General features: G+C 41.4%; 1 protein-coding gene across 4 annotated transcripts in view; it reads right to left on the minus strand.

Annotated features, from left to right (window-relative positions):
* SEC11A (SEC11 homolog A, signal peptidase complex subunit) overlaps positions 1-9127 on the minus strand; it is a 29231-nt gene that overhangs the window by 17191 nt on the left and 2913 nt on the right. For all 4 annotated transcript variants that reach the window (XM_006769594.2, XM_015567744.1, XM_015567745.1 and 1 more), the window contains exon 2: positions 434-543. In XM_006769594.2, coding sequence (XP_006769657.1) covers positions 434-543 — 110 coding nt within the window. The remainder of the gene's footprint in view (positions 1-433; positions 544-9127) is intronic.

Consider the following 9127-nt stretch of genomic DNA (forward strand, 5'->3'; position numbering starts at 1 on the left):
AAATAGGGAAATAATGAGTGATGCTTTGCACCGGCACTGAGAACATGCTGCAGAAAAACAATTTCTTTGCAGATGATATAATCTAGCAAACTCACAACTAAATACCAGCTTAATGTATCAAAGGGAAGAGCAAGAAGACAGAAGAACTTCAGGAAAATAAAGTACATTGAAACACCTTCTTAAGAGATGTGCTGAAAACAAAGCTCACATAGTAAATGTTTTGGAGAGAGGTCGGAAGCCCTTTGGGGTCTGAATGTGCAGTGTCTAACATGTTGAGAATTTCTCACAATTGAGAAACAGTAACTCATTTTCTTCCAGGCCCTCTTCTGGGAAGGAGAGTGGTTTCTAGAGGAATGATACAACAATGATTCAATGTCTCAATGCTTCGCCCAAGCAACGCCATGCAACCGCCATGCCTTAAAAACAAAATTACCTGAGCACCACTACAATTGGACTTTCACTTCCAGTTACGACCATTAGCCCCTTCCAGATCATTAGTGCTGAGGAGACAATCATTCCAAAATTTAGGACTTGGTAATACAGCTGTAAGAACAAAGGAGAAGAGATTAGACCTACGATTATCCCCACCCAGGCAAGAACTGAGGGTAGAATCAATTTAAAGGTTTCAAGTAGCACCAGTTCAGCAGCTGAAGTTCCAAAATAGTCTTTAAAACTCTGTAATAATTACACAATCAGCCTTCTCTCTCTCACCCCAGGTGCCCTGCTCCATTTTGTTTACTAAAATACGTTACATTTATATAACTTATTATTTTCAGAACCTTTCACTTGTTATTTCATTTGTACGTTCACAACCATTCAGCTTAAATCCAATCACGTTCATGATACATACCAGCCAACAGTGACAAACCTGTGCCTTTGAACTCCTCTCGTACTCACTCGTCTACAATATTTATCCCTTGATAATCATGGCTGTTTAATGACATTTAATCCCACCCCTCATCTTACAGTTGAGGAAATTGAGTCTGAGAGAGAGGAAGTGACTTCGCCCAAGTCAGACAATTTGTCAGTCACATAGTTAGGACTTGAAGGCCAGCCTTCTTTCTTTCTTAACACATCTGCACTACTTGACAAATTGTAAAGTTCTGTGACTTGAATAAGCAAACGCAATACTAGAGACGCATTGTAAATGAGGGAAATAATCTGCACTAATTGTGTTGGTGTAAGGCTGCATAAAGGGTAAAAGTAGAGAGGATGACTGGACACCATGGTAGATGGTTCAAGAAATGACAAGATGGTGTTGCCCTAACCCAGGGGTGGGCAAACGAAAGTTCCCAGGTTCGATTTCAGTCCAGGGCATGTGCCTGGGTTGCGGGCATATGCCCAGTGGGGGATGTGCAGGAGGCAGCAGTGTGCAGAAGGCAGCTGATCGATGATTCTAACTCTCTATCTCTCTCCCTTCCTCTCTGTAAAAAATCTCAAGAAAATATTTTAAAAAAAGAAAGAAAAGATGGTATTGAAGAGTCCTGGGAGAATCTGAAAAAGCATATTATTAAGCTCAGATTATACACAACCTTGAATGTACCATTGAAAATGTGAACCTGAAAAGACATGACATTCATAAGATGCTTTAAAGTGAAAAAAAAAACACCAAAAATTTCAAAAATATGCACAATGTAAGTTTGCTTTTGTTATTTTTAAAATATATGTGGCATGTGAACAATCCGTAAGACAACTGGTTCTAGTCCGAAAATTCAGTATCGTGGAAATAAACATGGGAGACTGTTCTAGATTTAAAATAACTTGTTCTAGTCCGAAAATTCAATAACTAAACATGGGAGACTGTTCTAGATTTAAAATAACTAAAGAGATATAACCGAGGACAGAAAATTCAGCAAAATAGAAGTGATGGTAACTTTAAATACTATCATTTAACAGGCCATAATCTGAAAGTTATGTACTGTTCATTTATCTATTATAGTTATCAAACATACCAATTATATTTCTATTCTTGTAAGAGATATGTGAAGTTCAACATAAGGATATTTTCATAGAAGTAAGACTTCCTGCAATTTTAAGCAAAGACAGAAGTAACCATGGAAGCAAAATTTGTCGGAGCTACAAAATAGCTGACCTGCCCTGGGTGGCGTTGCTCAGTGGTTAGAGCACCGGCCTGTGCACCCAAGGGCTGTGGGTTCAATTCCGCTCAAGGGCATGTACTACCTGAGTTACAGGTCCGAACCCCAGCCCGGGTTGGGGTGCGTGCGGGAGGCAAATCAATTGAAGTGTCTCTGTCACATAGACATATGTTTCTCTCCCCTCCCCGGCTCCCCACCTCCCTTCCAGTCTAAAAAACAATTGGAAAAAAATATCCTCACTCCTACAGTGAGGATAAAAAAAATAAAATAGCAGTTGGCCTGAAGTCTTATCTTAGGACCTCAAACTAACAGACTCATAACACATAACCACAATTTCCCTGCTTTCTAACTCACAGAAGTGATCAGAAGCTATGGTATTGGAGGCAGGCACACTGACAGCAGCAAAATGTAAAACCGATGGCACTGGCAAAACTGAAGCATGTTCAGATCAGACACTGTTACCATGGCCCAGTAAAGTCACTGCTTGTCCCAGCGAGAATTTTTAATGATAATGACAACAAAAATCCTGAATAGTCAAAACAGGCTAATATCAATAACAGTAACACAAGTCTCATTTTAAAAAATGTGTTACTGTTTTACAATCTGACAAATGAAAACATATCTATTCAATACACAGGTACAGTAGCTTCATTCATAATGGCCTCAAATTGTCCATCAATAGATGAATACACTGCAATATTTCCACACACTAGGATACTGTTCAGGAAGAGAAAGAATGAACTACTGCCGAAACCGGTTTGGCTCAGTGGATAGAGCGTTGGCCTGCGGACTGAAAGGTCCCAGGTTCGATTCCGGTCAAGGGCATGTACCTGGGTTGCGGGCACATCCCCAGTAGGAGATATGCAGGAGGCACCTGATCGATGTTTCTCTCTCATCGATGTTTCTAATTCTCTATCTCTCTCCCTTCCTCTCTGTAAAAAAATCAATAAAATATATTTAAAGCTGGCGGACAAAGGTCCCAGGTTCGATTCCGGTCAAGGGCATGTTCTTGGGTTGCGGGCACATCCCCAGTGGGAAATATGCAGGAGGCACCTGATCAATGTTTCTCTCTCATCGATGTTTCTAACTATCTCTCTCCCTTCCTCTCTCTAAAAAATCAATAAAATATATTAAAAAAAAAAAAAAGAATGAACTACTGATACAACACAGAATCTCAAAAATATGATGTTTAGGCCAAGTTGGAGTAACAGGGACCAAAGTTACCTCCCGGCCTGAAATAACTAAGTAACGCTGGACAAAACATATGAAACAAAGGGTTTCAGACATGGAACACGTGACTGCATCCATGTAGCACAGAATTGTGATTGCTCAGAAAGGAGAAACTTGCCCCAACTGACCGACTGGAGTTTCTAGAACAAGGGCGAAGGGGAATGCAGACAGAGCCTGGAAGGCTCCTTGACTTGAGGAGAAAGAACCGGGAGTTTGAGGAGGCAAAGGTAGCTAGAGACCCGGGGCAGGATGGAAATGAGAGCGACACAAAGGTCTTCAGAGGGTCTCTGCTCAAGTCCTCATGAGAAAGACGACCAGCGATGATCAGCAAGTGCCTCTGAAGGAATTAACAAGGATGCAAAAGAACCATCTAAATGGGGCAGGGATAGCTTGAGCTCCTGAAATAACAGACTTCCTGAAAGTACTCAGAAAAAAATTATCAACCTGCCCTAACCAGTTTGGCTCAGTGGATAGAGTGTCGGCCTGCGGACTGAAGGGTCCCAGGTTCGAATCCGGTCAGGGGCATGTGCCTTGGTTGTGGGCACATCCCCAATAGGGGGTGTGCAGGAGGCAGCTGATCGATGGTTCTCTCTCATTGATGTTTCTAACTCTCTATCCCTCTACCCTCCTCTCTGTAAAAAATCAATAAGATATATAAAAAAATACAAAAAAACCCCCCAAAACCCCAAAGAAACACACAAAAACCTATCAACCTAAAATTCTATACCTGGAGAAATTTCTTCCAAAAATGAAGGCAATGCCCTGGCCAGTTTGCTCAGTGGATAGAGCACTGGCCTGTGGACTGAAGGGTTCCAGGTTCAATTCTGGTCAAGGGCACGTACTTCGGTGGCAGGCTTGATCAATTCCCAGCCCTGCTCAGGTGCATGTGGAAGGCAACCAATCGATGTCTCTCTCTCTCAGATCGATGTTTCTCTCTCTCCCCCCACCCTTCCACTCTCTCTAAAAATCAATGGAAAAACATCCTTAGGTGAGGATTAACAAACAAAAAGAAAGGCAAGGGGGAGGGGGGACGAGTGTGGGATACAAGGGGTCAATGGGGGGGAAGGCATCTGTAATATTTTCAACAATAAAGATTAAAAAAACAAAACACGAAGGCAAGCCCTCGCCTGTATGGCTCAGTTAGTTGGGCGTTGTCCTGTGCATCGAAAGGTTGTGGGTTCGATTCCTAGTCAGGGCACAAACCCAGGTTTCAGGCTTGATCACAGGTACAAGGCATGGAGGAGGCAGTGGATCGACGGTTCCCTCTCACATCAATGTTTCTCTCTCTCTCTCTCTCTCTCCCCCCCCCTTCCTCTCTCTCTAAAAATCAGTAAAATGATACCTTTTTAAAGAATGGAGACATGCCTACCGGCATGGCTCAGTGGTTGAGCATTGACCTATGAACCAGGAGGTCACGGTTTGATTCCAGGTCAGGGCACATGACTGAGTTGTGGGGTCGATCTCCAGTGGAGGGGTGTGCAAGAGGCAGCCAATCAATGATTCTGTCTCATCATTGATGTTACTCTCTCTCCCTCTCTGAAATCAATAAAAGTATATTTAAAGAAAAAAAAAGAATGGAGACAAAATTAAACCTTTTCAAAGGCACAAAAACTCAAATATAATTCATCACGAGCAGACCTACAATACGAAAAAAAAGTTTTTAAAAGTCCTCCAAGCAAAAAGAACATACCGAATGAAATCTGGATTTACACACAGAAATGAAGCACACTAGATATAGTGTATGTTGGTAAACATATATTTTTTTCTTATTTAAAATTTGTGGGGGTAAAAAAAAAGTGTGTGGGAGATACCTAAAATAGTACACAGAGGGAATTTTACAGCAATAAAGGCCTCAAATCCTATGTTGTGCTTTTGTTTACACTCAGTTCAAATATTTTGTAATTTCCCTTGGGATTCTCCTTTGACCTATGGGTTATTTAGAAATACACTGTTTAATTTACAAATATTTGTAGCTTTCCCAAAGTAAACTTCTACCTTAAAACACTAGGAAAAGCAAGTGAAACCCAAAGTAACTCACAGAAAGGAAATACTATTAAAGAAAGAGGAGAGCCCTACCCAGTTTGGCTCAGTGCATAGAGCGTCAGCCTGTGGACCAAAGGGTCCTGGGTTCGATTCCAGTCAAGGGCACACACCTCGGTTGCAGGCTCCCAGCCCTGAACAAGGGCGTGCGGGAGGCAACCAATCAATGTGTCTCTCTCACATCGTGCTTCTCTGTCTCCCCCTCTTCCTTCCACTCTCTCTAAAAATCAATGGAAAAAATATCCTTGAGTGAGGGGAAAAAATAATGAATCAAAAGACAGAAAACAAAAAGAAAAACACACCAATAAAAAATGAGCACTCTGAGTTCAATTAGCCAGACTAATCAGGAAAAAAAGAGAGAAGATAGAAATTACTAGTACTCAATCAAGTCTTTCCAAGGAGGTGGGAGAAGGACCAAAGAAGAGGCACTCAAAATGGGGTTGCCCCAGCCCTGGCCGGGTAGCTCAGGTGGTTAGAGTGTCATTCCAATACACCAAGGTTGCAGGTTCAATTCCTTGTCAGGGCACATATGAGAATCAACCAATGAGTGCATAAATAAGTGGAACAACAAATTGATGTTTTTCTCTTCCTCTCTAAAACAAATTTTAAAAAAAGAAGAATGTAACTGTTTAAAGGAAATACTAATTATCAGGAAGGAATGAGAGAGGTGACATCACTAGAGTAACTACATATTGATTTGTATTGAAATACAATTATTAAAAGGGTAAGTATTATGAATATTATACCGATATATTACCAATTCCTTGAGACAAGCTAACAAAGCTCACTGAAGAAAAAATAGATAATAGACCTATATCTATTAAAGAAATGGGATCTATAGTTTAAAAGCCTCCCCACAAGGAAAAACACCAGGCTTAGATGGCATTCACTGGTGAATTCTATCAAGCATTTAATGAAAAAAGAAAAAAAAATCCTAACAATTCTACACCAACTCTTCCAGAAAAATGCAGAAGAAATAGTTCCCAATTCATTCTATGCTTTCTTTCTTCTCAGTGACACAAATGGCCTTTTGAGGACAGTGTGGCACCAGGGAGGCACCAACAGGACTTTGTGGGGCTGGGATGTCTAACGCCCTCCAATATGTGGGAAATGCTCCGAATCAGCAACCAATCTATGGGTCATTTCTTCTCCAGCAGGACTCACTCGTCTGGAATTAAAGGGTGAGAATAAGAGTGGCTGCTGTCACCCATCTTTATAACTCTGGGTTGTATGGGTTTACAAGTTTTCATTCCCAAAGGCGATGCCCTTCCACCAGGGGACACGCTGATTTCATCAGAATGGATGTTGGGATTGCCACCTGACCACGTTGGGCTCCTCATGCCAGTGCACCAAAATGCAGGGGCCAGGGTGTTATTTACCGGCCAGGGTAATTGGTCCTGACCATCAGACAAGTAATGAGGGAAGTACAACTGGAATACAGAGAATCCCGAGAAAACAACAATCCCACTCAAGCAGGACTACCCATGACATTAACCCTTTAGTAATGGGGTCACAGAGGTTGGGGTCACTCCACTGGGCAAGATATTATGACCAACTTAGGTTCTTGCTGAGGGCTAAAGGAATATGGAATGATTAACGTAAGAAAAAAATGCAGCTATGACCATGGTGCCATATATAAAAACAAGGAATGGCTCCATATTAGACAGAAGCACAATTTTGCTTTTCTTTTTATTTAAAAAGTTAAACATGATTAAGAGGTGTGCATAGCCCGGCCGGCGTGGCTCGGTGGTTGAACATCGCCCTATGAACCAAGAGGTCATGGTTCAATTCCCAGTCAGGGCACATGCCCAGGTTGTGGGCTTGACCCCCAGTGTGGGGCCTGCAGGAGGCAGCTGATCAATGACTCTCTATCATTGATATTTTTATCTTTCTCTCCCTCTCCCTTCCTCTCTGGAATCAATAAAATTATATTTTTTTAAAAACAGAGGTGCATAGATGCTGAGTTGATAAAGGATTGACTATAGTGGTTTTGTACTTTGCCAACTTGGCTAACAAAGCTTGAACTAGGTTTCCCCTAACCCCTTCCCTAGTCTGGGTTGGTTGGCCAAAAGGAGAAATCTGCCCAAGATCTGGAAAGTGAAAAGGGAACCAACTGCTATGTTGAAGTTAACTGTGATTAGAGATGGTAAGAGACATCATTACGGGTCTGGCTTGTCCTCTCTCTCCCCTGCCCCATGTCCAGTGCATCCGACTAATAGAGACCAGTGTAGAGACAACAGCCTTATGCTTCATCTACTCCCCTTTGGTGTGGTCCCACTCCATCAGGAAGATTTGAAATTCTGACCAACTCCATGGGAAGCATGGATTTGTCTACCCCTAACAGTGCTTCGGAAGAGGTAGCTGGTGATATTTTTCTGATTCTCTCAGTTTTAGACTCTTACTCATCCAGCTTCTCCCACAATTGTGTTAAGATCTTAGTCCTATAATAAATCCCTTAATTCCCCAATATTTATAGTGGTTCTGTTTGCCAGACTAAACCCTGACCAATAAACCATGTTTTCCAGACAACACTTTCTGCCCCTGTCGACATCTTCTGTTTGGATACTATAGCTCACCTCCTTCCTTCAAGTCAGAAAAGAGAACTTTTGGGAGAGAAGTTATAATCACAATTTCTGCTTATGAGGAGCTCATTTTTATTGTTGTAGGTCTGTGCCATCTAGCCATGGAAATGAGTGATCATGCTTGTCTCTGACCATGGAGAGGATATGATGATGAAAAAAAAATACTAACTAAAAAATGACATGTTGGCCCTGGCCGGGTAGCTCAGTTGGTTGGAGTGCTGTTCCATACACCACAGAGGTGGCCGGTTCAATTCCCGGTCCGGCATATACAGGAGGCAACTGATCAATGGTTCTCTCTCTTCCTCCCTCTCTAAACTCAAAGATTTAAAAAGTTAATATAATTAAATTACATTACAAATAAAGGTAATAAATACTCTAAAGTCACGAGTTCCTAATTATTTCACTGCATTTTATTATTAATCTATGTTCTTGGGGTCATATTTTTTTCTCTATTGTATCCATAGCTGGAAATTACAGTTGCATGCTACCACATTTCTTCCTAATTCTACATTCAATGATGTCATGTTAGCAGTTTGAAATTAGTCGTTAACAGTATTTACACCACAGCTATAGGCAAACTCTACAAATCTGGATTTCATAGACTAAGGAAAGTTTCAGGAAAATGGTGATCAGAAAGAATGCCAGGGGAGTTCTAAAGATAGTTAAATACACAAGGTTTGAATAGAACAATGTTCATTCCCTAACCGGTTTGGCTCAGTGGATAGAGCGTTGGCCTGCAGACTCAAGGGTCTCAGGTTCGATTCCGGTCAAGGGCATGTGCCTTGGTTGCAGGCACATCCCCAGTGGGGAGTGTGCAGGAGGCAGCTGATCGATGTTTCTCTCTCATGGATGTTTCTCACTCTCTATCCCTCTCCCTTCCTCTCTGTAAGAAGTTAATAAAAATATTTTTAAAAAAAGAATAATGTTCATAGAGACATTGATACGAAACAGGTAGGAAAGGTAGACTGGAACAAGACTGAAACAGGGAGAAACGGCAGGCTGTAAAATGACTGGGACTTACAGCAAAGGTCTTTCTAAGACAATGGGGAGCTACTGAAGGTGTGAGGCAACAGTGTATAGCAGGGGTCCTCAAACTTTTTATTTTTTTATTTATTTTTATTTTTTTAAAATGTATTTTATTGATTTTTTACAGAGAGGAAGGGAGAGGGATAAAGAGTT

Source organism: Myotis davidii, unplaced genomic scaffold (assembly GCF_000327345.1).
Source record: "Myotis davidii unplaced genomic scaffold, ASM32734v1 scaffold324, whole genome shotgun sequence".
NCBI classification, from domain to species: Eukaryota; Metazoa; Chordata; class Mammalia; order Chiroptera; family Vespertilionidae; genus Myotis; species Myotis davidii.